Source organism: Meleagris gallopavo, chromosome 26 (assembly GCF_905368555.1).
Source record: "Meleagris gallopavo chromosome 26, MGAL_WU_HG_1.1, whole genome shotgun sequence".
NCBI classification, from domain to species: domain Eukaryota; kingdom Metazoa; phylum Chordata; class Aves; order Galliformes; family Phasianidae; genus Meleagris; species Meleagris gallopavo.
The window spans coordinates 4,252,913-4,280,119 of record NC_139429.1 but is presented as its reverse complement, the minus strand read 5'-3'; the positions used below and the strand labels follow the sequence as shown (position 1 = coordinate 4,280,119).

General features: G+C 56.7%; 3 protein-coding genes across 5 annotated transcripts in view; 2 read left to right on the top strand and 1 right to left on the bottom strand.

The window, feature by feature from the left end:
- Positions 1-5,261, top strand: part of CBL (Cbl proto-oncogene) — a 34,485-nt gene extending 29,224 nt beyond the window's left edge. The window contains exon 16 of the mRNA XM_010723676.4: positions 708-5,261. Coding sequence (XP_010721978.2) covers positions 708-988 — 281 coding nt within the window. The 3' untranslated portion in view covers positions 989-5,261. The remainder of the gene's footprint in view (positions 1-707) is intronic.
- A 1,873-nt stretch (positions 5,262-7,134) lies between these two features.
- MCAM (melanoma cell adhesion molecule) lies at positions 7,135-16,491 on the bottom strand. Of its 3 annotated transcripts, none has more exons than XM_019623042.3 (15): positions 16,374-16,491; positions 12,449-12,576; positions 12,160-12,379; positions 12,011-12,081; positions 11,840-11,927; positions 11,574-11,753; positions 11,359-11,486; positions 11,111-11,273; positions 10,901-11,022; positions 10,655-10,793; positions 10,445-10,566; positions 10,222-10,357; positions 9,410-9,551; positions 8,956-9,073; positions 7,135-8,321 (listed from the first exon to the last, which is right to left on the bottom strand). In XM_019623042.3, the coding sequence occupies exons 1-15, from the start codon at positions 16,474-16,476 to the stop codon at positions 8,292-8,294; spliced, it is 1,890 nt and encodes a 629-aa protein (XP_019478587.2). In that variant the 5' UTR covers positions 16,477-16,491; the 3' UTR covers positions 7,135-8,291. The 3 variants fall into 3 exon arrangements, with proteins under 3 accessions (XP_019478587.2, XP_085065533.1, XP_085065534.1); XM_085209407.1 differs by lacking the exon at positions 16,374-16,491 and adding an exon at positions 15,854-16,022; XM_085209408.1 differs by lacking the exons at positions 8,956-9,073; positions 16,374-16,491 and adding an exon at positions 15,854-16,022.
- A 5,060-nt stretch (positions 16,492-21,551) lies between these two features.
- RNF26 (ring finger protein 26) lies at positions 21,552-25,309 on the top strand. The gene has a single exon (XM_010723803.3). The coding sequence runs from the start codon at positions 22,118-22,120 to the stop codon at positions 23,525-23,527; it is 1,410 nt and encodes a 469-aa protein (XP_010722105.3). The 5' UTR covers positions 21,552-22,117; the 3' UTR covers positions 23,528-25,309.
- The last annotated feature ends 1,898 nt before the right edge of the window (positions 25,310-27,207 follow it).

Genomic DNA, 27,207 nt, shown 5'->3' with positions numbered 1-27,207 from the left:
CAGAGGGTAGTCCTTTCTCTCCAACGTACAAAAAGCTTTTTATGAGTAAGAAGCTTGTACTCTGAGGATCAGGGAGATGAACTGCGTTGTGGTTGGTGAGGAAGCCTCAGTGGATTTGTTTCCTCTATCTCAGTGCTTTTGTAGAAGTCTTTTAGAAAAGCTCCACAATGACTGCTTCATCTCTAACCAGCACTGCCCACTCCTAAAGAGGGATTGTGTGGGCGTTCTTAGCCTTCCAGATTTGTGTGCTGTGTACGAGTTCAGCTGTTAGAGAACTCCATCCTGAGTACCTCGAGGAAGGTAAATACAGCTTTCTTTAAGGTGATGTCAAGTATTCATCATTTGCAAAGTAGGTTTGGTGCAGTCCGTTGTGGATTCCCTGTGCTGTTTTATCACAGCAGGACTCTCACACTAGAACTGATGCCTGAGCTCTGCTTACATGGATGCATCCCCCCCCCCGGCCAAGTTTTTCTTTAGCTTTAGTTTAATAAATGAGCCTGATGTGCCCACCAAATAATGAATCCCTGTGGCTGCTTTTGCATACAACGAGGGAAGCTGATCTGATCTGTGACACTGAGTGGGTCAGTGGGCTGACTGGAGAAAGCAGCACCAGCTTCAGTGCCATGTTTAAGTGCCACTTACCAGTCTGACGTCATTCAAGAGTCACGTGCCCTTTCCCAAACTGACTCCTTTGTTTTCCCTTCCAGGTTTTTCGGATGGCTCTCAAGTTCCAGAAAGGCCTCCGAAGCCGCTGCCACGGAGAATCAATTCTGAGCGCAAAGCAGGGAGCTGCCAGCCAGGAGCAGCCAGCAGCAGCACCGGGGCATCGCTGCAGCTCTCCAGCGAGATTGAGAACCTCATGAGCCAAGGCTACTCATATCAGGACATTCAGAAAGCTCTGGTCATTGCACATAACAATATTGAAATGGCCAAGAATATTCTCCGTGAGTTTGTTTCCATTTCCTCCCCTGCACACGTGGCCACATAGCACATTACCTCCACACCTAGAGCTTCTGTGGACCAGCTGCCTGGGCAGCCGTAGCCCGGCTACTCACCAAAGGGGAAGGGGGTTCCTTTAGAGACTTCGTGCAGAGGTCAGCCCTGCCTCTTAAGAGAATCAGTTATCAGGTTTTTGTGGTTCCAGATTTCAAAGCAGTGAAATGGAATGGAGCGGAATGGTGTTTTATACAGTGTGTGTCTTGGAGTCCTTTACCCCTACCTCTTGTTTGAGAGAACAGATTTATTTCCAGGGTGTCAGTAGAGGAAGGTTTCGTAATGAGGGATCCCGGAGCTGATGCCCTGGAGGCTGGGGGAAGTGTGTTGTGCTGTGAATTCTAAGTGAATGCTCTGAGAAACAAAGTCTCCGGGTCGGTGTGGTGTGTCCTGTGGTTCATGGTACTAGGTTTGGACCTGTTCGCTGCTGTGTATCTGGCTCAGGCTTTTTAGAGCAGTTGAGAGGTCACTTTCTGCTGGGAATAAATAGGAGACCTTGGAAGAAATCGCTTGATTGCTTCCTGTTTGCCACGGCGTTTCCCTCTTACCTGTAACAGTAGCATTTATTGCTTATGATTTGAGTTGTCCTTTTCTGCTTGGAGATAGCCTGACCAGCATCTGCCAGGCATTTTGGATCTTGGAGTCGGATTTCTGTCGTAAGTGTCCTCATGCCAGCTGTGCTGGCAGCACCAGATTCCAGGGAGCAAGATGTGCTGAGAGTTCTGCATGCGTTGGAGTGGTGGGAAGAAGCTGAGCTGAGAGCAGAAAACTGGTGGTGCTGCTCCTTTTGTAGCCTTGAGCCTTTTGAGCTTTCGGTGCTCCAGCTTGATTGCAGCCTTGCTGGGCTTGGGCAGCACCACCGGATGCTCTTTCTCTAGGAATGTTGCACCTGGTAGATACGATGTTTTATTTATCTTAACTGCATGGTGGCTGTTGCAGACTAGTGGCCTTCACACACATTCCATCGTCTCCTTCAGACAGCTTCCTTGGGAGCCAGCTGTCTTTGTGCCAGGCTGTTTTGTGGGATCAGTAGATGCAGCTGATGTATTTGTTGGTATCTTATCTGCTTTGCAGTAAAATAAACGCAGCAGTTCTCTGCATGGCTATCAAAACAACACGGGGGGCTCTTCTTTGCACTGCCCTTACTCCAAGGAATTGCCAGAGCTTGTGTTGAAGCAGATCTGGGAAACCTCTGCATTTGTAAAACAATCACACTGGGCTTTACGAGTCAGTACTGGGCAGTCACTTTGCAAAAACCTGACTTGCATACTCAGCTCCTTAACTCTGTGCATAATATGCCTGGTGTGTGAGAAGCATAGTTCCTCTTGAGGGGATTTAAATGGAGTAGGATCCGCACGTCACAGCCTGCTGGATGAACGGTGCTCTGTGCACACCGAGGGGCTGCTCGCCTTGCACAGCATGTCCTGCATTATTTGCATCACTGGGAGGGCAGCAGCAGTCACTGGGCAAAGGGTTACAACGTGAAATATTGCTGGAGTGCCGGTGGCTGTTGGATGCAGTTGAAGCTTTTAAAGGATCTGGTTGCTGTTTCCAGATCTGAGCGAAGCAGCTTGCAGTTTGCAGAGGGGACTTAACTAATGTTAGCATAGGAAACTAAGCATCAGATGTTTGTTCTGTGTGGGGTATTGGTATTTCTCTAAATCTGCAGCTTTGTAAATTGATAATGCGGGGTCCAGGCAGTTTAAAAGCATGAGCAGTCTGTCCTAACTCCTCTCCTTTCTGCATTTCTCTGAAGCTGTAAGGAGATCTCTTAAATGCAACACTTGATGCCATCGCTGCTGTTGCTATTTTGGGGCTGGGGCTGGAAATTGCAAATGCAGCACGCTGCTGAGATGATTGCTGTCAGCCAGCAGCGAGCTCTGCAGTGCTGCAGAGAGGTCAGGCAGCCAAGAGCAGGGTCTGGCCTGGCAGAGGGGCTACGTCTGTTCATGCTGTGCTCGGGGAAGCAGAGCTGTTCCCTCTCCTGTGCCCGCAGTGCAGCAGGCAGCAGAGCCCTGACCCAGCCCTGCTCTCACTGTGCTCAGTGATGCCCGGCAGTTCTTGTGTCTGCAGCAGATTCTTGGGAAGTGAGCCCAGCTCCAGCACTGCTGAGCAGAGATCTGGGCAACCCTGGGTGCTCTCGTTGCCCATCTGCACGTTGCAGTTGTGAGCCTGACCATCCAGTCCTAGTGCTTGGGAGTTATTTTCTGGCTTTGTCCTGGAGACCCACGTAAAAATCGTGTTGAGAGGGAGCACTGCTCTTTATTTCCCTCCTCTCCAGTGCTGCCACTCGCTCCGTGTTGGTGTTGGAGCCACTTCAGTTCTGCCTTGCTGTGTAAACTCAGCCTAAGTGTGCTCAAGTGTGGCGTGAGGCTGCAGCACGCAGGCAGGGCTGCTGCTGCCAGGGCTGCCAGGAGCTGAGTGCAACCAGCTGGAAAGCCTTAACTCTTGTCTTGCACAGCGTGTGCCATTGGAGCAGTGGTGCCCCATCCCCTGCTAGCCCTTGGTTCCAGGCTGGCCATGATGCTGAACGACCCACACCTAGCAGAGCTTTATGCAGGCCTGCCTCTGGGGCTGTGTGTGCCAAGGGACGTTCCTGCAGATGTTGTTCCAGGTATTAGAGATTAGAGAGCAATCTTTGTGGCATGTATCACTAATTTTTCTGCATGTGTCCTTTCTGTGCACTGTTTGTGTCTCCAACTGAGTTAAGAAACTTAAGCCTTGGCTTTTCTTCCTTAGATGTGTAAGCGTTTGCTGGCACCACTGAAGTGCAGCAGAGTCCTGCCTGTGTTTTATGGCTGTGCTCTGTGAAGTCCACCCAGGCACTGTACAGTGTATTTTTCTTACTGTTTTTCTTTCAGAAAGGTGAGCCTGATGCTATTTTCTCTTTCTTTCCCTTCACCCCCTCGTTCTTTATTCTTAAGAAGTTCACTTTGTGACGCTACTTCAACAAGAGAAACCCAAATGTCTCGTGCCTTTCTTAAGGGAATGCTGTGTCACTGGGCTGGATCTGGGTATCCCTCCGTGGAAAGAAAAAGCCCCACGCTGCCTTTGAGATTACTTTAAAAAGTGTGAAAAGGAGGGGCGAAAGAGAGAGAGAGATGGGCAGTTGTCACTTCAACACTGTGTTTTGTAGCATTTCAGCTGTGGAGGTTTCCTACTCTACCTGTTCCTAACAGCGGTGCTGCACTGAGCTCAGTGTGAAGGTGGTAGAATTGTAGGAACAAGATCGGTTGTGCTCGTAACAAAATACGGGTTCTGCTCACAATAAAAAATACTGTTTTTCCCCCCCACCTGCCAAGCCAGGGCACAAAGCAAGCAGAAACCCCTTTGTGCAGTGAGGGCTGGGGCACAGAACGTGTGGGAGCAGCAGGAAAGCAGCAGCAGCATCTGTCTGCCCCGCTGACTCGGTGAGTTGGATGCCACCACAGCTGAACGGGATTCTGCAAGGAGACATAACCTGTCAGGCGTGTGCTGGAGCCTGTCTGCTGCACTGCCCTGCTCTGCCTGCCCCTGCACGAGATGCAGGTTTAGGCTTGCAGCCTCCCAGCAGCCCTGCTTTCTGCAGAAGGCCTTTGCTGCTCACCTTTTGCTGAGCCCTGCTCCAGGAGAACAGCGTGCTGCTCCCTGCACGAGGCTCACTGCATTACTGTAGCTAATCCTGAGGTGGGGTCATTACTGTACATGGTTTTCGGTTGGTTGTTTTCCAGTTGAGCAATTACAAATGCAACTCCCTGGGCACTTCCTTCAAGGTGCCACATTGGAAACCAGAGGGGAATAAGGAAGCTTATTCTTAAAGTTCCTCCTAGAAAGCTTTTTTCTTTTGAAACTCCCGGTGGGAGAGGAACAGTTGTTCTTTCTCTTGAATGACAAATACCCATTTGTATAATATCAGTGTTAAAAATGTTGAGATTTTCACACAAAAAAAAAATATTTTAAAAAGAAGTATAATAGTGTCATTAATATAAAATATAATAGCAGTATTTAATCCTTTCAGGTCTGTAAAGAATAAGGAAAAACAGAAGGTAAATATTCTTACAGAGAGTAGCTGAGCTTTAAGGTTCACTTGGTTTAAAGTCCTCATTTTGTTTGCAAATGCATTGTTAATGTTTAGAGGTTATACTAATGTTATTTATTAATTGTTCCCATTCTCGTATGCTGCCCACTAAGAGCTTCTTTGGGATTTCATTCACCTGTGTCAGTAAAAAGGAAAAAAAAGAAAACGAAACAAAGTTTTATTTTTAAATAAAATTTCCTTTGTTGTAGCAGATGGGCTGCGTTGTGTTGGTTCTGTGAGAGGGGAAAATCCAGCTGGAGTCTGCCTGATCAGAGTACCCAGCTCTGGGATGGGGACTTAATGCTAATAAGTCCACAGAAGAGCATATGGTCCCATACTAATCTCAATAACAGGTTACAGAATCCATAAGAATCTGTGAGTCTGAGAGTCACATCAACAAGTTTGTTCCTATCCATTAAAAGAGTGCAAAAGGAATCTGCTGATGGAGCCTGCAGTGCTGGTTGGGGTCTGGGAGATCCTGAAGCATCAATCCCACTCTGCGGAGCCCATCTGCCTCTCACAGATCCTGCTGGTCTCTCACAGCAGATGTTACTCTCTTCTTACAGTTACTACATCTCGTTTTTACGTCTCTCACGTGGTTGTGAAATGCAGAAAATTATATGGAGAGATCAGAACTCAAGGTGATGTGTTTACATGCATAGTGCAGCGTATCTAGAGTTCTCCTGAGGTCTAATGAATGCACTTGGTGAGACTGTGCCCAATGAACCCTGCTGGGCCTGTGAGCCACTGGTGGGCAGAGATGCTCTTAGAACACTGCCTGCACTGAATTGTGTGTTGTGGGCTTAGATGGAAGCATGAGGGACTGTGGGGTCCAACAGGGTTGGGAAGAGTGCCTGGACTCTGCTCCACTGTGATGCACTGATGGGCAAAGGGCCCGTTGCCATGTTGCTAAAATGAGGCCAAATGAAGGTGAGTTGTTAATTGGGGGTCAAATGAAGACACGGGGGCTCAGATGAGCTCACGTGAGGTCAAGTCACAGGAAATAAGTGGTCAGAAAGGTCAAAAGAAGTGAATTGGGGTTGAACGAGGACACAAAGGTCAAATGAGGTGACAGAGGTCAAGCAAGGAAAATAAGTGGTCCGAAAGGTCAAAGAGGTTAATGGGGTCAAATGAGGTCACAGAGGTCAAGCAAGGTCAAATCAAGGAAAATAAGTGGTCTGAAAGGTCATGTGAGGTCACAGAGGTCATGTGAGGTCACAGGGGTCATGTGAGGTCAACTCAAGGAAAATAAGTTGTCCTAAAGGTCAAATAAGGACACAGAGGTCAAGCGAGGTCAAATCACAGAAAATAAGTGGTCAGAAAAGTCAAATGAGGTTAATTGGGGTCAAATGAGATCACAGAGGTCAAATGAGGACACAAAGGTCGAGCAAGGACACAGAGGGTCAACTGGACCTGAAATAAGTGGCTTGACTTGTCCAAGTGGCTTAACTTTGGTCTAACAGGGACAGTTTGGTTCCCACTGTGTAACTGAGGCCCAAATCGATGCTCATGGTTCCTGTGGGCTCCTGTGAAGCCAATCAGGTTGAGTGGCTGTTACAATTTGCTGCTCTCTAATAAAACTGTTACTTATTAATTAGTAGCAGTTATTGGTATCTGCAGGGGCTAGAAATAAACTAAAATGGTAGCTATAGTAAAATCAACTTAATAATTAAATAATAAAGATATTAAATAATAATAATAATAATAAATAATAAAGATAATTAAAGAATTATCTACTGTAAGTATTATGTTAGAATCTGAAATTCTTGTTGGTATTCTGTCTCAACCTATGAGAAATTGAACATATTTGTTAATATCTCTACGAGTGATGGTTGTCATTCCCTACTACAAGCTACCACTGTTCTCATAAGCTACTTCACCTACTTTACTATCAGGGGTACAATTACCTCTTAAACTGTGTTAGAACCCATTAATAAGAATTATCTGCTGGCATCCAAAGGATCCAAGAGTGGATACAGACCCATCAGCTGTTGGGATCTCAGCAGTTGGCCATTCCCAGCACTGGGAACCCGATGGAACAAAGCAGAGCATCACCACCCCCAGGAACAAAGCCACCCCCAAGCTTTGAACTCGGTACTTTATTTTCACATATATAAAAAAAACCTTGCAAATATCAGACAAAAACTTCTGGAAATGTACACACCATCCAACAAAAATATATATAAACCAAAGCATCTGTTTGGACAACACTTGCAGCTCACGATTACAGCTCCGGAGGTGGGGGGGGGAGAATCTGTCCCTCCTCCTGGTGACCTGAGGTCCTGCTGCAGCGCAGGGGTGGCAGAGGGGAGCTGGGTTGGGCAGGGCAAGGAGGGGCAGAGGAAGGGCTGGGGGGAGCTCTGCTTGTCCTGATCCCTCCTGTGGGACCCGGGGGGGGGAGAAAGTAATGAAGGAGTTTTCCCTGGGGCTGATGCGTGTTAGGCAAAGAATAAAAAAGAAAGGCAGGAGATAAAGAAGAAAGGGGTAAAAAGGGAGGAAGAGGGAAAGGAGAGAGAAATAGAAAAAAAACAAGAGGAAGAGAGGAAGAAAAAAGAAGGGAAGATGATGAAGAAAAAAAAAAAAAAGGAAAACAAATCCAACCCTGAGCCGTCGCTGCCTGGCGCTGACCTCGCATTCCTTCGGCTCACACCCAGACGCAGCCCAGCGCCGCCAGCAGCCGCGCATCCTGCAGCAATCCCACCTCCCCCCCTGCTCAGCAAAGCCCAAAAGCTGGGAAGCTCAGAGCTCAGGCACCTGTCTGAGAGCAAAACCCTGCCTGGCATTAAGGGCTCTCACAGCCCTTCCCCACCCCCTACCAGAGCCCTTCCCCTCCCAGCTGCACACCCCGGGTGCCTGTATGCTGCCTGCTGGCAAAGCAACGTCCCATCAGCTTTTCTGAGCCAAGTTTTGGGGTAAAACTCATCCAAACCTCCTTACACACCTACAGAACAGATTTCCATTAAAAACAAAACAAAACAAAAAGATCAAGAAAAAGAAACAAGAAAAACCTCCAACCCTTCCATCAGGTAGGTAGCCGAGTGGGGTGTGAGTATTGCTGTTGGCTTCTCTGTAGCAGTAAGCGAAGGCTGCTGCTGAGCCGACAACCCGCCAGCCTGCTGTGAGCTGTCAGGGGGGGTCGCTGCCTCTGGCTGTGCCCCCCAGGTGTGGGGCAGAGTGGGATAAGGCCATCCAAGAGCAGGAAAGGATCGAAGGAAGAAAGCACTTCGGAGATCGCCCTCTTTTAGTTTCTCAGATCGATGTATTTCTCGCTCTTCAGGCCAACAAAGAGAAAAGGGGGGAGAGGAAAGCAGTTAGTTACCAAAACAAAGCAGAGGTGGGGGTAAGAACAGGAGCGAGCACCATCCCAGGGCATGGGGCAGTGAGCAGCGAGCCGTGCTGGCAGCAGGAGCGGGGCTGGGGCCATTCTAATCTAAGGCAGCCTGCCCGGTGCTGCATCCCAGGAGATGAGCGCGCACAGCCCTGCCCTGGCACGGCGACTGCCTGGCACAGGCACTGGGAACAGCTCCTGCAGCCCCCCGGGGGCTCTCAGCCCTGGGATTGCCATCTCAGCCTGCACTGGGCTGAGTTCTGCCAGGGCTGATCGTGCAGCTGCTTCCTCCAACTCTCCTGGGCAGCCCCAGGAGAAGCCAGCACGGAACACAGCCAGGCAGCTGTTCCCCGAGGTGCCAGGGCTGGCACAGAGCAGAGCTGCCCTGCATATCCTAGCAGCAGCACATCCACCCCTTCCCCTTCCTCCCAGCCCTTCCTCGAGCGCTGCTGATGGATGATGGAGGCCCATGCAGGGTGGGGAGAGCTGCGAGACGGGAAAGCGTTACCTGGAGCACCTCTGGCTGCTGCCCAGCTGCAGCACAACCCTGGCCCCAGCACACGATGCTCGGTCCTACCTGGTCAGCAGCCGACCTCTTCTCGCCGTTGGCACCCTGCAGGAGCCCCGCCTCTTCGGAAAGTTTATCTGACTTAACTTCAACTACATTCTTGTCTTTACGTGCCTCTGGCTTTGTGCTAAGGGAGGGAGGTGACAATTTTGAGACATCTTTGCCATAGCCCAGGGCACGTGGCTGGGGGGGGAGAGAAACCAACCGAGCCCCCGGGCTCCGCCTCGGGGGACGCCGTGGGGCAGGGGACAGCTGGGGACAAAGCTCCAGCTGGGGGAAAAGCCCTGGGCTGTACGGCCCCTCCCTGGGGATGGGTCCTTCGGCTGCTCTAAAGCTCTGCTCCTTCCTCATCGCGGGAAGCTGGAAGCGGCCCAGACTGCCGTGCTGGGCAGGGTGAGGTGGGATGGGATGGGAAGCGGTGGTGATGGCAAAGCGGCTCTGCCCCGAGGGCGGCGGTGCTTACATGTCCTGTTTGCCGCTGCGGCCACAAGAGATCTTGCCTTTCTTGTGAAGGAAGTAAATGATGGAGCCCAGCACGGCCACCACGAGGATGCAGATGATGATGGCCACGATGATGATGCCTTTGCTCTCTGAGGTCTTTTGATCTAGATGTGAGAGGAGAGGAGGTGAACGTGCATCAAACCTCCTGTGCTCCTAGAGGTAAGAAAAGGAGCTCCTTCCCCAGCATAGCACCGCAGGACTCCCTGCTGTCTGTAGGACGCAGATGTCAGCACAGAAATCATAGAATCACGGAGGTTGGAAAAGACCTCTAACATCACCAAATCCAGGCCCAACCCATCCCCAACCACGTCTCCAAGTGCCACATCTCCACAGTTCTCGATGAGCTCTGGGGATGGTGACACCACCACCTCCCTGGGCAGCCTGTGTCAGCGCCTGACCACTCTTCCTGAGAAGGAATCTTTCCTGATATCCAACATATCCAACCCCAATATGGTCTGATAGAGCAGTACCCACACAGCCACACTTTGCATTCTGCTCCCAGCTGCAGGACAATGGCTCACAGTGTTTCCTGCAAGCCTCCCAAGCCATCCCTTTGCTCCCTTGCCCTGCAGGAAGCTTGCTGGCCTTGCTGGGCAGTAGGATGAGAGCAAGCAGCAGCTTTTCCACCCCTGTAGGTGGAGACAGAGCCTCATTCCCTATCTGAACAGGGAGAGGAGCAGCAGATGCAGGAGGCTCCCTCCCCAGGCAAGATAGCAGCATGACTCTTAGTGGCACAGAGCAGACAGAGGAGAAATGGGGGCAGATGGGGCTCACCCAGCAGCTGGATGTGCTTCTCGCTGACCCCCAGCGCGTTGGACACCCGGCACATGGCTCCTGCTCGCAGCAGGTCGTGGCTCACACGCACCGTCAGGTTGCTGGTGACGTGCTGGTTCTCCATGTACTCATGGGTCTGTAGGGATACGGGAAAGCACAGAGCTCAGCACTCACACACAGCCCTTATCCTGAGAGCCTCCCACAGCCCCCGCCCAGCCCTCACCGTCCCGTTGATGTTCCAGTGGACGGAGGGCCGAGGGAAGGCGATGGCCTTGCAGGTCAGGTTGATCACTTCGTCCTGCCGCACGTACAGCGGGGAGCTGATGGCCACGATGCGCGGCTTCCCTGCGGGAAGAGACGGCGAGTGTCTGCTTCTCTCCATGGGACGGGGTTGACAGAAGCAGCAAGGAGCTCACCCAGGGCCCATCCTTACCCCGCACGGCCACGGCCACCTGCTTGCTCTGCTCCAGCCCCGGCACGCTGCGTGCCTGCACTTTGCAGCTGAAGTTGCCGGAGGTCTCGAAGGTGAGGTTGCTCAAGAGGAGCTGGTTGCCTTCTGCCACCTTCCTGCCCTGTTGGAGAGGGAAACCCAAGGCTGGGGCTCAGCACCCCTCACGTTCCATGGCAGGAATGGGCCCCATGGGGCACTCCAGCATGGCAGCACCCGAGCATTGCTCACCTTCGCGTCCCTCCATTGGTAGTCCAGAGCTACAGGGCTGTGGGCACTGCAGCTCAGCCTCACGCTGTCCCCTTCGTGAAAGGGTGAGAATGGCTCCATCTTCACCTGGACCCCTTCGATGTCTAGGAGAGGGATGGGGAGCAGGGCAGCATGAGCAGAGGGAGGGGGTACCACCCACAGGGTGCACAGTGTCCTGTCCCCCAGCCTTACAGTTCACCATCAGCTCCACATCCCCTTCGTGCTGTGTCATTTCATCCAAATTCAGCGTCTGGCACTTGTACAGACCACTGCTGCTCTTGTTGACATTGTGCAGCATCAGCACCCCATTGTTGGTGTCCGCCAGCGAGGTCACATCCTGCCAGTTGTCCTCCAGCTGTGGGCACGGGGACAGCACAGCCCTCAGCCCCTCCATCCTGGGACAGGAGAGCTGAGGGAGAGGGGCCAGAACCTCCCCTCACCTCTTTCTTGAAGAAGCTGAAGACAGGCGCCGGATTCCCATCCGCATCACAGACCAACTTCACATCATCCCCTTCCTTCACCATCCCCGATTTGGTCACCACGCGCAGCTCCACATGTTCTGTGGGGTCTGTAGGAGGAGGAAGAGGGCAGGGTGGCTGTGGGTCCCACCCCCCTCCCCCACAGCACTGGGAACAGCCTCCAGCCCCCGACTCACAGAACACAGTGATGTTCACCCGCGGAGAGTCCTTCGTGTGCATCTGTCCCCGCAGCCAGTAGTGCACAGTGCAGTGGAAGAGGGAGCTGCGGTCCTCCCGTGTCACCTTGCTGAAGAGCGTGCTGATCACCGTGTACAGCCCATTCGACGGGCGGATCACCGTGGTCAGGATCTTCGTCTCTGCAGGAGATGCAGCCGCTGTTCCCAGCCCGCAAGCAGGGAGGGTCATCCCGCCCCTCTCCAACCCCATCCCCACCCCAACTCACTGTCCTCCTCCTGCAGCAGCAGCTCCCCGTTCTTGTACCAGGTGATGTTGGGGGACGGGAAGCTGTTCTCGCTCTTGCACCGAGCAATCTGCAGCAGCAGGGAGCACCATGGGCACGGCACAGCCCAGGGGGTGCCCCTACGGGCATGGGGAATTGGGGACCTCTCCTCACCTCTGACATGTCATTGCTCTGTGCAGGGATGCCGGCTGAGTTGGGTGTGATCTCGGGGGTCATGGGGATCTCTGGAAGAAGCCACTCCATGCATTAGGAGGAACAGGACAGGATCCCCATCCCCTCACCACGGCCGCCCCATCACTCACTGTAGGTGTTGAGCTCGGTGCGGTTCTCCCCCACGCCCTGGCTGTCCGCCCCAACCCGACAGATGAAGGTCCTGCCGTTGTCTTGCCTTGTCACCTTGCTGATGGACAGGGCCTTGTCCTCCCCCACAGACAGCCTCTCGCTGTACTCCGTCTCATCTATCCGTGCCCCAGTGGCAGTGATGACGCACAGCCTCACCCGATTGGAGTGACCGTGGTTGACCTGGGAACGAATCCCATGTAGAGCCCTGGGCACAGCCCCACGTTGGCCACCCAACCCCACAGCACTCACATAGAACCACTCGATGGAGGTGAAGGGGACGTCTCCAGGGATGGAGAAGCTGCATTCCAGCCTGGCTGTGCTCCCGATCTCCACTTCCAGCACTGCCGGCATGTAGACCTCCAGCCTGCCGGCTGCACCTGGGGGAGGGACAGCACCCTCACACCACATCCCCAGCACAGAGAGCCCAGGGCTTACCCCAGGACTGGAGATCTCCATCCACAGAGCCAGCAGCCTGAGCACCCTCCCTCCAACACAGCCAAGGTGAGCTCCTTGTTATATCCCTGCCTGCAGCATGGGGGCCTGCAGCACTAATGGAGCACCCGGCCATGCTCCAAGGTAATGGCTATCGATCCAGGACCTGAAGCAGGGCTGCCCTGCACTGGGGCTGAAGGTTGAGCAGCCCCAGCCGGGCACAGCACAGAGCAGAGCTGCGTCACGGCACGGCCGGCACACCAACAAAGCAATGAAGCGTGCACGCCCCATGCAGTCCCCCCCCATGCAGTCCCCCAGGCTGGGATGGCAATAAGGAGCCCTGGAATGGGTCCCAGCAGTGCAGCACCCCCTGCCCAGCCCACGTATGAGAACGGGAGATAAGAGGGTTGCAGGAAAGCAGCTGCGTCAACAGCCACCTGATAGCACTGCTCGGTGACAGCCTCACAGGGCAGCAGCTTCAAAGGGTAACACCGTGCCCATAGAACGCTCTCTGTGTGAAGTGGGCACGTGGTGGCACGATCCCAAAACGCAGCCAGGAGCCCCTTCTGCCACAGCCAAGGCACTGGCTCACACCAGCAGCACAGCCAGGACAATGCAGCAGCCCCATCCCTGCCCTCATCCTTTTCGTAGGGGCAGCACAGCTGGCACTAAGCAGAGGGACAAGCAAAACAGCGTGCAGGAAAGGAGGAGTTGGAAAAACAGGTGAAAGCCCCAGAGATAAAGTGTACATTGGGGTCAGGAAACGGGACTGAATGCATAACCAGAGGCACCGGGCCCTGACCTGGCACAGCTGGGCACCCGCAGACCTGGGCATGCCAGGCTCTGCTCCCCAGCCCCAGGCAGAGGCAGCGCTGTGGCAGGAAAGCTGCAGCTCTCATTGCTCACCAGCTCAGCATGACAGCCCCCGTCCTGGCCGAAGCAGCCAAAACCATGAACTCAGAGCTAGGGAATGGCTGGCATCCGGGGCTGGCAGCAGGCACCCCTCCTGCCCATTCGCTGCCCTTGAAGAGGCGAACAGGGAGACTGCAGCCCCCTCCCCACCTCTCCCTGCTCCCCACCTCCTCCAGGACAGGCTGGATACCCGGGGTGAAGGGCTCAGCCAGGCACCGGGCTGCAGGGAGCACCTGGTGACATCGCAGGCACTGCTAGATGGGGACACAAGGACACCCCATAAACCCAGCAGTGGGCACCAGGGCAGGGCTGGAAAACTATTAGCCACTCACAGGCTGCAGAGCTGAGCTCCAGCCCATAACAGTGAGCCCTGAGCGCCTGGCACAGCTCCAAAGGGAGACCTCGAGATGCGGAGGGGCCGCCTGCAGCAAGCGAGCTGGGAAGGGAGGAGAGCCCCCGTGCCTTTCCATCTGGCTGGCGGACAGCCGGCCGGCAGCCAGCGCTCCGCAAGAACAAAGATTTGCTTTTAGAGCAGAGGAAGGGGGTGGGGAGCAGCACGGCCCCTCCAGCAGCTTTCTGCAGAGCCGAGGTGTGCGGGCAGCGGGCGGAGCAGAAGGGCATGGCGGGGGGCTGCTGTGGGGTTCTGCTTCCCTCTCGGGATGAGAAGCTGCTGCCAGCTCCGTGCTGTGCCATGGATGGTGATGGAGGCAACGCTCTGCTGCCATCCCAGCAAACTCCCCCAGCTGTGTGCAACAGGAATGGCCAACCTCACACCTTCTCCAACCCCAACCCTCTCTAACAATGTGACGCCAACAGCCCCACTGCGTATACCCCCACCTGGGGGTGCACAGCAAGCCCCCAGCCTGTCTGGGAAAGGCTTTGGCTGCAGCCCCTCGTGCTTCTGGGAAGCATCAAACCCTTTGCCGAGGCTCTGCTCGCCAACACCGCTGTGCTGCCAACCAATGGGTGCTCTGCTCGGCACGTGTGCTGCGAGGAAGGGGATCCCAGCACGGGCTGGGGGTGGGAGCTCAGCCCTCCCGCAGCACCCAGGGCAGGGTTACCCCGTGCTGTGCTGCAGCCTGGCAGGGGCGAAGCGTGGGGACCCCCGGTATGGGGAGGGCACAGTGCGGAGCAGGAAGCACAGCCCATAAACCAAGGGAAAACGGACTGGAAAGAGGATAAAAAAAGAAAGTGTAAAAAGCCAAGAGAAACACAGCACTCGGGGAAAAACTCCTTAGAAGGAAAGGGGTGGATGCTTCCTAACAGCTTGACCGATGCACCCTGCTGCACACTGGACACACGTGCAGGCACGCTGCCCTTACCTCTGCCCCATGGAGAACAGCCACAGGAGTGGGGCTACCACCAGCCACCTGCCCAAGGCCACCGGGGATTACAGAGAGCATCCCTTGCCCTGTGCTGCTTTAGGGAGCTGAAAAGCGGCCCCAGGGACAGCACGGGGCACTCCCAGCTCTGCACACACAGATCTACTCCTGAAGCAGAGCCTGGGGACGTGCAGGGCGGGGACGGAGGGGGGGGGGGGGGGGGGGGGGGGGGCTGCTCCCACCCCGCTTCCCCGCACCACGGTTTTAGCATTCCTGGACTCTGGCCAGGCGGTGCCCGAAGGGCGTCAGCTCCCCCGGCCGTCTGCATTCAGCCCGGGAGTGGGGAACGGCCCACGGGGCTCTTCAGCTCCATTTGGGGAGGGGTTGCAGCACAGCACCCAGCCCCACGCACCACAACTGCAGGAGCAGCGTCTGGCCACATCCCAGGCACAGGGAGGGGAGTCGGTGGGGAAGGGGCTCCCTACTCGTGGGGGGACACCTATGCCTCACACCCCGAGAGTCACACCCTGAAAGCAGAGCACCATTTCCCAGCACTAAAGCGACTGCTCCCTGCGGTCTCCCATCTCACCGCGGACCGCACCCCGTAGCACGCCCCAAAAGCAGTCGGCACCCAAAAGCAGACGCATTCCACGCTGCACCCCAAAACAGACGCACTCCGTGCCCTGCTGCAAAAGCAGCTGCACCCCAAAAGCGGCTGCACACCGCGTCCCACCCCAAAAGCACCCCAAGAGCAGCCACACCCCGCGCTCTCCCACCCCGCAGACACCCTACAAACCAACCGCATCCCAACAGCGAAGCGAAGCACCCCTCGTCCCACTCCAGTCGGGCTGCATCCCCAAAAAAACAGACGCTCTCCGCTCCCCCCCCCCCCAGGTGCTCCCTGTGCCACACCCCGCAAACAGCCCCGCACCGCCTCAGGTGCTCCCAGACCCCCCCCAACCCACCCAGCGACCCCCGCCCCACTCACCGCAGCACAGCAGGAGGCACAGGAGGGGGCAGCAGCTCCAGCCGCCCCCCCAGCCCCAACCGCAGCGCGGGGCCGCCCGCCGCCCCCCAGCCATGCCCGCTGCCGTCGCCGCCCGCCCGCGACTGAACGGGACCCGCGGGCTGACGTCAGGAGGAGGAGGAGGAGGAGGAGGCGGGGAGGAGGAAGGCGCGGTGCTGCTGCCCCCCGCCCGCAGCCCCTTATCCCCCCCCAGCGGTCGCGCGGCGCCGAGCTGCTCTCCCCTTTTCTCCCCTCCCACCGTCACCACCCCGGTTCGGTTCGCTTCGGTTCCGGCGCCGGGTCGCTCTGCGGCTCATTCCTGCCCCCCGCCCGCCCTGCCCAGGCTTGCTCAGGTTGTCGGGAGCAGACAGGCAGGCGCTGGAGGTGGGAACCCCTGGGGGGTTGGGGGTTGGGGTGCCGTTCTTCGGGAATAGCAGATAGGGACACGATCCCCGTCGAGCGGAGCAGCCCCGTAAAGCAACCCCCAAAGCGGCTGGCTCACCTTGAAGCCACGGAGAGGGGCTCAGGAACTGCGGGACGACAAAACGCCTTTTGTCGTTGCTTGGGCTGTGGGGCGGAGGGGACACCCCCGTGAAGACCCCCATCTTTGTGGCTTTGCCCCCAAAACCTGCTCTCCGTACCGGCAGGGATGCTCGCTCTATAGCAGATGCCCGTCCCTATAGCAGAGCCCCACGGAGGGCCCCCACGGCGCATTGCTGCCCCCCAACCCCCGCGCAGCTGCTGAATGGGGCGGCTGTGGAAGAACCGCGGTTTGCACGGCCGGGGCAGAGGGCTGGCTGGGGGCCGGGCCGGGGGCGGTGGGGCGGACAAGGCTGCTATTATCCAGGGGAAATCACCCGTCCCCAACACAACCCCACTGAGACCCATTCCCAGTGCAAGCCCAGGGAGCAGAGCAACCCCCTCACCCCCGGCTCCTGTCCCTCACACTGCTGCATGCCTCACTGTCCCCATTCTCCATCAGATCTGTGCTGGGGGACAAAGCACCAGAGCTCCCTTGAAGCCCCGCTCTGCCTCCCACCCTCTCCCCATCTGCACCCAAAGCTCTCTGACCCGTATCCTGCTGCAGACAGTGCCCTCCTCCAGCTCTGCACCTCTGCTCTTTGCTCCTGCAGTACAAGCCCTGGGGACTGCACACCTCTGCCCATCCCACTCAGGCTCCCCCCAGCCTCTCTCCATGCCATCAGTCCCCAAAGCATCCCCATTCTCACCCCCCAGCCCCAGCAATGCCCTGCATCGGTCCCCTCTGTGCCCACTCCTGGCTTTGGCAGCCACCCCCCGAAAACCCTTCCTAGCCAAATGGATGATTCATCGGAAATGATTAAATTCTTTCCCGGCGAGATTAGTTGCTTAAAATGCCAGTGCTGGGCAATGATAAGGCTCCTGGACCGGCGCTGCTGTGTGGAGGGGCAGCCCTCCAGCAACAAGTGCATGGAGCAGAGCCTCACTCGCTCCCCTATGGGTGCATGGTGGAGATGCTCACATAGCTGAGGGCTGCCCGGAGCTGGGGGTCCCTGGATGCTTTCCTCTCCCTGAATGCTGCATCACAGCCCCGTGCTCTGCTCGTTTTGTACGAAGCAGCGTGAATGAACCCTACAATGCCACCCGGTGAGGGCAAGGAAAGAACCCAACGCTGCAAATAAACAAGTGGGAGAGCCTGGCTGCCACGCTGCTGTGCATTCTGTTCCACTGCGAGCTTTTATTCCCCGTTAAAAATAAAGCAAAACGAAAATTCCCAGCCCTTGGGAAAGGACATCACCACTCCCATGAGAAAACAGCCTGGCTGCGGGTGCCAGCCTACAGCAGCTTCTATGTGCCTTCTGCTTTTTGGGGCGCTTTGCTTTGAAGAGAACTTTTTCCTATGCTTTTTTTTGTTTGTTTCCCAACCAACCTCATGGTTCTGGGGAAAATGGGTTTGGGAGCCGGGTTAGACGTGAAATCACCTGGCACCCAGTGGGTGCAGGCTCAGCAGGGAGCACAGCAGGCGGGCTGCCTTCAGCTGCTTTATCTCACGCCTTCTTATTTATTTGCTTGCTTAATGGATTTGGCTTCGGCCCCCGCTCGCTGCTATGCAAACAAACAGCATGCGCCGTGCTTGGGGCCGCTGTCCCGCACACACAGGCAGAGTGGGGAGGTCAGTGGCACGGATCCCTGCTCTGCTCGAGGTGTGGGGCAGCCCCACAGGCAGCGTGGCCACAGCAGGGCTGTGTCACGGTGCTGTCTGAGCATCCCCAGCTGCAGGCGGCTTGTAATTGCATTTGCTCCTCCTGCACCTGGCTCTGCGCTGCTGGCAGGGAGCGATAGCTGCAGGAAGGGCCACGCGTGGGGCTGAGCGTTCGCCCTGATGATGATGGGTGATGAAGGCTGGTGATGGGTGCTGGGTGATGCAGTGCTGCTGGCACGGCTTCCTGTGCTCGGAGTGGATGAAAGGAGGATGGAAGCCGGCTGCCGTATCCGCCCAGGCCTGCGCCGCTTCACACAACACCGTTGGGGTGAAAGGGGCCCCTCCTCAGGGAAGGGCTGGGAGTGGGGCCAGCACTCAGCAATTGGAGGCTCACTGCCTCCATCCGTCTGGGGAGAAACCCCTGGGGCTGCATTCCAGCTGTAGGGCTCACGGGATGCACGGATCGATCGCAGCCTGGGCTGAATTGTGAGGATGTGATCCTGAACGGAGGGTGAGGGATGAGCATCAGCTGTGCCAGGAGCACACAGACAACCTGCGCCACCACCAGAGCCCTATGTGACGTCCCGTGGCTCAGCAGAAAGCTCCCTTCCTCCCTCCCTTGCTCGACTGGGCTCTCAGTGCTCCTTTATGCCTCCTCTCTCCCTTCTACAGGGATTACCGACCATGGCTACGGGGCTTTGTTTAGGAGGGGCTGGGAGCAAGCGGAGGGAGGAAGGAAGATGACATCTGGATTTGTGCACCTGGGGACAGAAGGCAGCTTTGCAGATGCCGAGTTGCGGCAAAGCCCCAAAAAAGGAGCTGAAATGGCAAAGGGGAAACCCAGCCCCACACTTGCCCCGGTGATGGTGGTGAAGGCTTTGGGGCATGCAAACCTGCTCTGAGAACAGGCAGCACAGACAGACAAGGACAGCTGGGGAATGAAGGGGAAACCCTACCCGGCTGGGGGCCACCACCAAGGCTTGGGGAAGGAGCCCTACATCCAGGGCTGGATGCTCACCCCATATCATGGATGCGGGCTCCCTGCAGCCCAGAGCAGGTGCAGCCCTGCATGGTGTGCAGACAGCCACGTACTGCCCTCTCACTTGCACATGCACAGCCAAACTGGGACGACCATCACGTTTGTGCCCAAGGATCCGCTCTCAGCCCTGAGCCGCGCAGTTGTGAAGGAAAGGCTTTGGGGCTGGGGGAAGCCGGCAGAGCAGGGACAGCTATTTATAAACAGGCCTTTTCCTTCGGATGATGCTGAGTTCATCTCCCCCCGGCTATTGCCAGATGGAAAAAGGCTCCATTGTCTTGGCGCCAGATGGGCTGGGGCCGGGCACCCGCCTGCACAATGGGGTGGATTATGGGGCTGGATGGCGGGGGGTCCCACGGTGCAGGGATGGGTGGGGGCCCGGCCACGCTCCATCCTTGCCCCCTGCAAGTGCTAACACTGCAGCTCCCAGTGGAATGGGCATCCGAGGTCTCAGCTCTCCACGTCACCGGGCTTCCACAGCTCGTGTCACTGAGTAGGAAGGAATAGCCAAGAAATCACAGCGTCACCAGATTTTGGGGGGGAGGGGGAGGGCTTTCATGCTGTGCGGGGTTTGGGGCTGCTCAAAAGAGGAAAAGGGCAGCAAGCAGGGCTCTGTCCACATGCCACCCCCCTGCCTGCACCCACCGTGCTGGGGACACGCCAGGCCACTCGCACCCATGGGAGCTGTGGGGCCAGGCAGGGATTTCTCCTTACAGGACTTTCCCATGGTTGAGGACTTGCTTTTCCCAGGGCTGCCTGGCTGGGCTCCAACAGGACTGAGAGATCCCAGCTCCTTTTCCTCCAGCTCTCGGGCTCCCCATCGCCACAGCCCATGGATGGTGGTGCCTGCAGTGGGGATGCCGGGGGATACGGCTCCTTTCTACCCAGAGTTGAAGGCTGGAGGAAGAGCGAGTCACACCGTTTTGGAGCAGAGCCCAGCTGGAAATGGGGATGGGGACCTTCCTGGAGTGGATGTGCTGAAATGAGCCATTGTTTGAGCCTGGCCTGGAGCACGCGGCTGTGCTGGGGCATTCAGCTGGGCACCTTGAGAGCAGCCACAGCTGGGCTGTGTGTGTGTCACCGTGCTGTGCTAGCCAGCCTGCTCCTGTATGGAGTCAGCACCCTGGGGACGGTTCTATGGGCCCAGCCAGGGCTGGGAGCAGGGGCACGATGCCAGCAGGACCCACACCCCAGCACCACCCTTCCTGCCCTCAGGCAGCACTGGGAGGACATGCTGGAGCTGGGGAAGCTGTGTCCTGCTGCAAGGCAGCGTAGGTGGGAGCCGTGGTGGCCCCCGGCGCCATTTCCCCCCTCCTCAGCATCATTTCCCCCCTGCGCAGCTGCAGGCTGGGCTGCCAACCCTTTGTCTCCCTGTTTTTCCCATTCCTTTTCCACCCCCACAGCCGCACACTGGGCCCCACAGGGTTATGCACCCCCCAGAGCCGGGATAACCAGAGAGCTCCTCCAGCACTGGGATGCTTCATCTCTTTGCTTTTAGCTCTGGAACAGCCCAGGCTGACTGCTGCTGCTTCCCGACAGGCTGCAGTGAGCTCAGAGCTGGGAAGGCAGTGATGCAGCCTCACAGCAGGGCTGGGTGCCAGCACAGCCTCAGGCATGATGCACCCACACTCCGATTCTTACACCCCAAAGGTACAATGCAGCCCTGACTCAATGAGTGGAATGAGGTCTGAGTAGCAGGAGCCTGCCCTGCTCCAGGCAGCTGCCATGCACAGCTGGCAGGGCGATGGCATCGTGCCCACACCTCCAGCAAGTGTGAGGACAGCTGGGGGGAGCCTGCCAAGGGGGGGGCAGATTGCCAAGCACCCCATCCTGCAAAGGTTTCAGTGACCCCCCGGGCGTTTGCAGCCCCTTGTGCCCCTCTCAGGGTGCTTCTTCCCCCAGGTCTTTGCACATTCCTGCAGGAGAAAGGAGCAAGGAAGGAGAAGCTTTGCAACTCTTAGCTCTTTTCTGTGCCCCCCGGCAGCAGGAAAGGGGACGCAGGTGCATGGGGTGTACAGGGCCCCTCCCCATAGCAAGGAGTGAGGAATGAATGGAGCACAGCACGCCTGGCGCTTCTGCTCTGCCCCCTTCCACCCCCTTTTGGTTTTTTTTCTGCCTCCTGGTAAAGCAATAAGAAATCCAAACATTACCATAAATGCTCAAAGCATCTTGGCTCTGTCACGTGGGCACCGGCACACACCCTACCAGGGGGAACGCACAGCCAAAACCTGAAACCAGCCAGGCAGGGAGGGAACGGACCTGAAAGCAGCCAGCAAGACAGACAGACTGACAGACAGACCCATGGCTTTGCTGTGCAGTGGAAGGGGGCTGCAGGAAGGGCACCCAGGCACCCTACTCTCAGGGGCTCCCCCCCATGTCCAGGCACTGCCCAGGGCCTTGGATGTCTTTCTCATGGGTCATCCGTTCCACTTGCTCTCCCCTTCCTTAAAAAGCCTTGGGTACGATGCTGGGTGTTCCTCTGCCTGGCGTCACCGTCCAGGCGGTGGGGCCAGGATGTCTCCTGAGGAAGCCCAGCCTGAAAGCTCAGCAGGAACCGCTCAGCAGGAAGCAGGACCTGCTGTGAGAGCTACTCCCTGGCCAAACCTTGGTCCTGGCCTTGGAATTATTCTGAGACCCGTGCAGGAAACTGCTTGATGTGGTGCGAGCAGCACTGCCCTGGCTGACCCTGTGCTGGAACGTCACAACCGGACACCTGCCGGCTGCCAGCGCTGAGGCCGGCACGACTCATCACACGCGTAACCCCGCAGCCTGCTTCGGGTAGGCACCGCTCGCAGGGGTTAACTCGGCGCTGCTGTCTCTTTAAATCCAACCTAGCGCAAACAACCAATTGGAGGCGCCTCCCCCCCGCCGCGTCCTCCGAACCGCCCAATGGGAAGCGAGACTCGCCGCGTCCCCCTCCTCCGATTGGCCGGCGCCGCGTTCCCGCCCACGACAAGATGGCGGCGCCCATAGCGGGGGGGCCCCGCTCGGGCCTCGGCTGAGGGCTGCGGCCGGGCCCGGCCCCGCCATGGAGCTGGTGCTGCTGCTGCTGCGCGGCCTGCGCCTGGCGCTGGACCTGCTGCTCCTCCTGCTCGATCTCAACTTCTTCCTGGTGTCCTCGCTGGTGACCGCGCTGCTCTGGCTCCTCACCACCGCCGCCAGCCTCCCCGGTGCTGCCACGGCCGGGATGTGGGCCTGCTGGAACGGGCTGCTGGGCGGGCTGTGCGGCCTGGCCGAGGCGGCCTGCGGGCTGGCGCTGGGGGCCGTGCAGGGGCTGGGCGGCCTGCTGAGGGGCTGCTGCTCCGCCCTGGAAGGCCTGAAGGTGCTGGGCCACCTGCTGACCCACCTGGGGCTGCGGGGCAGGGAGCTGCTGCAGCGCGGGCTCTGCAGCCTGCTGGGCTCGGGGCAGGCCTTGCTGAGGGAGGCGGGCGAGGGGCTGGCCATCGGGGTCAGCCTGCTGGCCTACCTGGTCAACAGCATGGTTAATTTGTGCCTACTGGGCACGCAGAACTTCTTCACCCTGCTGCTGGCACTCTGGGATTCGGTGGTCAGCCCGGTGCTGCGCGTTGCCAACCTGCTGGCCGCCTTCCTGGCACACGTCTCCAGCAGCGCCATTGCTGTCTCCATCCTGCTCTGGTCACCCTGCCAGCTGGCCTTCGAGCTGCTGGTCTCCACCACTGAGCTGCTCATTGGCATCTTCTTTGTCAACGTGTATGGGCTGGCTTTGCTCCTTGCCATCATTGTCGTCAGCGCTGTCATCTTCAACCCCGGGCTGCTCCTCACGCTTCTGGGCCATGTGCTGGGCTACTTTCACACGCTGCCTGCATATCCCCGCCTGCAGCAAGAAGTGTGGAGGCTTTACCAGATGGCCGTCCTGATGCTGGGCATGGCCATGACCTCACAGACCTGGCGCAGGTTGGTGGACTGGAGCTTGCAGGTGACCAACTGGAGCCGAGGGGGCAGAACAATGAATGAGGAGAGCGAGCGGCGAGGGGCAGTCCAGGCCCTGGGCAGGCTGATGCTGGCACGGGACGACCATGGTGCAGCTCAGGAGGAGGAGCAGCCACATGCAGAGCAGATCCCGCAGGCACATCCAGGGATGAGTCGAAGCACTGTGTCTGGGCAGCGTCTCCAGGCATCCAGGGACGAGCCAAGCACCTCTTGGGGGAAAGCTCCAAGAAGAGAGCAGCTGAACGCAGCAGCTGGGGATGGAGCAGGCGCTCCAGACAACGACCCCTGGATGCTTCTGAAAGAACAAGAGGAACGTAAGAAATGCGTCATCTGTCAAGATCAAACCAAGACAGTGCTGCTTCTGCCCTGCAGGCACCTGTGCCTGTGCCAGGAGTGCACAGAAGTCCTCCTGCAGCAGGCTATCTACCAACGCAACTGCCCGCTGTGCCGCCAGATGATCCTCCAGACGCTCAACGTGTACTTGTGAACTGTGGGGTGGTGGTTTGGGTTGTTTTTTCCAGGTGATTGAAGACACCTCTGCCTCATCCTGGAACGCAGGATGGCTCTTTCCAGGGCTGCCTCGAGTTGTTTCCAAAGAACTAAGGACGGTGCTGAAGGACCAAGAAGCTGTCAGAGGTGTCTTTCAGCCACATCCAGTGCACAACTAGGCTGTAGATCCTGCTAGCAGGCACAGTAGCTGATCTCTGCAGCAGGCTGAAAGGTTGTGTTTTTTTGTTTTTGTTGTTGTATTTGACAACTTCTGTTTCAAGGCCTGTTGCCTTGAGCCTGTGATCTGAAACAAAGCACAGAGGGATGCTCTGGTTCCTCCTAGCCAAAGCTGATGAAAGGATAAAAGCTGTGCCATCTTGGAAATTACTGGAACTGGTGCAAGGCAAAGGAGTGTTTTTCTACCAAGGCTTGGCCAAAAATTTATCTGGTGGACTGCATTTGCATTCTTCTTTCCTCCTGCCATTTAAGTGGGGCAGCTCCCAGGGAAGGGATTTGCATGCCCCTTTTGCAGGCTCTAGCAAAGCACACTTGAGCTTTTTAGGCTTTTCTACCAAAGGGCTGAGCCCAGCTCTCAGCTGGAGGACAGCAGGGCTTCTGAGGCTCCTTAACATCCCAGCCATTATGGCTTTGGAGTCCAAATTTTCCCTTGCTAGTAGGAGCCACGATGAGCACCATCTCCCTGCAGGACAGCTGACTGCAGAGCTCAGTGCTGCTGCTGCTTCCACACCTATGCAAGACCAGCAAGCACATACTGTGTTACTTGCATGGAGGGGCTTGAAGAGAGTTTGTTACCTGTTGCCTGGGGAACCTGAGCAGCCCTCAGGCTGGAGAGCATTTGCCACTTCCCAGGCTGGGCTGGCAGGAAGGGGTGGCTCTTTGGGAGGCAAGGGGACACCCCAATCCTCCTTGAAGCCCACTGAGACATTCCAGCTCCAGGCACAAGTGCAATGGACCTGCAGACTTGTGCACAGAGCAGTACCAGGACCACAGCTTTGTTTGTTTAGGGCAGGGTTACGTTTCTGTTTTGTCTGCGATATGAAATACAGTTTGTTTAATGTAGGCGTCCCACGAAGTCTGACGAGGCCATCCATTCCTAGCCGGGAAGGGCTGAGGTGCCTCATCCCAGCACTATTCCAAGAAACTGCTGGGCTGCAAGAGAGCCACGCGCTAAAAAGCTTTCCCTTTTTCAGCTGCTTGTCTGGGGTCAGCCATGCATCAGAGCCAATTTTGGCTGGAGCCAGATTGGAAGGAGCCTTGACTCCTCGATTGCAAGCCAAGAGCCTGGGGGCGGCTGGCGTGGCTTTCTCCATTCTCCTGCTAACAAATAATTGATTAGTAATTTAAGCCAAAACAGAGGCAGCAGAGAGGCCAGGCCATGCTGGGAGACGACTCTGCCCTGCAAACTTGTGCTGTGTCGAGGTCTGATGGTGTGTGAGAGCAGCTCTGCAGGGACTGCTGTGTGCTGGAGTCTCTTCATCCTCACCTCCCAGCCACTTCTGCAGCTCAGATGGACTCACCCCTGGTTGGGGCCAGCTAGCGATCTTGGGGTGCAGTGTTTCCTATGTGTGTTTCAGGGGAGGAAGGACACCTCCAGACTGCGATTTCTCCCTACAAATCTTTTTTTTAATTATTATTATAGCAGTCATTGTTTTAGGGGCCCATTTGTTTTTTGCCTGTTTATAAAAAACGAGAGAAAGCTTTGCCTTAAGTTTAACTCTTTGCACTACAAACAAGCAAATTAAAGTTTCCTCTACCAGAAGCTGCCTGCTGCCTCGTTCTTGGGGTGGGCTTCCCTTGGGACCTCCTCTCTGCTTACCCCTGGGCTCCATCACTGACACAGAATTGGATTCCAGGGCTGGTGTCACTATGGGCTGCTCAGTGAGGAAGAGAGAAAGCAGTCTGCTTTGCAGAAGGTCTTGAGCTGCTCCTGGAAAGAAGCATGTGTTTCTCTCTGCTGGACCAAAGCAATTTGTGCTTGGCTTCTCCAGAGCTGGAGCAGCCCAGAGCAGAAGGGCTGAGGCTTTCCAGGCTGGCAGAACAAAGCATGAGGATGTGTAATCCCAGCTCTCATGTGTCCTTGGTGCCTACACGTCCTGCTGCTTGTGACAGAGGGTGTTGGCAAGCCTGGTGTCCTCAGGGATGGAGGCAGCACAGGGGCAACTTTGCCTCACAAAAAAGCCAAGACAGGCTGAGCTACTGGTGAGCAGATGCATTTGCTGCACAGTTATTCCCTGGCCCTGATCTGAGCTCTTGGCAGGCTACTGTGTGCTTTTAAGCACCCTTGGCTTCTCCAGAATCCTTGCAAACTGTTTGGAAAACACATTTCAGGACCCCTATGGGCAGAGACCTCAGGAGTTTTGGCTCATCCTGCCCTGAACTCACCTGCCTTGGCAGGGCTATGCCAGCAAACAAACTAGTTTTAACGAGGAAACTTTCATGTCCTGGCTGAAAGTCACACAGGGGGATTGCAGGCAGGCTGCAGGAGCGCAGCTCAGCCAGGCACAGCACCAGCACGGGGCTGCCAAGCCCTGCAGGGGACCGGCTGCACCAGGAGAAACTGAGGCACAGCCTTCAGAAAGCTGAGGTGGGCTGGGGGATGGGAGTTGGCAGGGAGATGCCCTGTGCAGCAGACATCCAAGCAGAGGATGCAGAGATGCATGCAGCCACCTCATCCCCCTGTGGTCAAGTGAGAACAGGATGTAAAGGACGCAGCCTTCCCCTGGGAGCTGTCCTGCACGCACTTGGCTCACATGCAGCAAGCGATTTCAAGAGGAAAATGCAACCATCCCCTGGCTGATGGGGGTTATAGGCTGATAGCAGTGTCCTGATATTTCTCCAACACCGTGGAGCTGGCGTGGGGCTGCAGTGATGCTCACAGACCGGTCATGGGCATAAGGTCTGAGGTGCTGGGTGCATTCCCTTCTGCTAGGATGGGAGCAGTGTGATGCTGCTGGGTTACCCCCACTTAAAAGCACTGAGGTGGGGGGGATGCTGACAGCTTGCTGAAACTGAAACCTGCCCCATGCCCTGGGAAAATCCCTGGCATCCCTTTGTCTGCCCAGCTGCAACATCCCAGCCCTAATGAGCTGCCATTGCCTGTGTGACAGCAGGGAGCTGGCACGACAGAAGCACGCTGCAGAGCAGCTCACAGCCCCCGGCCGATGAGGAGGGAGCAGGTGATGATCAGCAGCAGAACCACGGGGGGCCTTTGGGCTGCTCCCAGGCACCAGCTTCGCTCCCTCATTAGTGGCTCAGAACATGCTGCACAGGGCTGTGCTCAGCTGGGCTGTGGGTATCATCATCAATGGAAACTCCCTGCTGCCTCCCCAGGGTTTTTCCATCTCGTTGGGGTGCAGATGGAAACATCGCTTGAGCTTGGAGGAGATGATCCCTGGTCCTGCTGGTCCCACTCTACTCACCTGTACATGGGATTCTCCCATGCAGATCCCTGAAGAAGCCAGTGTCTGCTCTCCTGAAGCCCCCAGCTGGGTCCTCCTTTGGTCTTGTCCCCTTCTTTCAGCTCCTCTGGTTTGTAGAGGCACACCCACCTGAGCTCTGCTCCTCAGCCACCTGCTGCTGTGAGCTGTTGCCAGATATCGAGGTGGTTCCCATTCCCACAAGGACCTTGGCTGCCATCACCTCAGTAAGACCGCAGTC

What these genes read in the sequence shown, in the direction of transcription:
- RNF26 (XM_010723803.3), top strand. Translation starts at nt 22,118, where the DNA reads ATGGAGCTGGTGCTGCTGCTGCTGCGCGGCCTGCGCCTGGCGCTGGAC.
- MCAM (XM_019623042.3), bottom strand. Translation starts at nt 16,476, where the DNA reads ATGGGGGTCTTCACGGGGGTGTCCCCTCCGCCCCACAGCCCAAGCAAC. An exon ending in CCTCCATCGAGTGGTTCTAT is followed by an intron (nt 12,380 to 12,448) that starts GTGAGTGCTGTG and finishes ATTCGTTCCCAG; the next exon opens with GTCAACCACGGTCACTCCAA. An exon ending in TCAGCTTCTTCAAGAAAGAG is followed by an intron (nt 11,274 to 11,358) that starts GTGAGGGGAGGT and finishes CCGTGCCCACAG; the next exon opens with CTGGAGGACAACTGGCAGGA.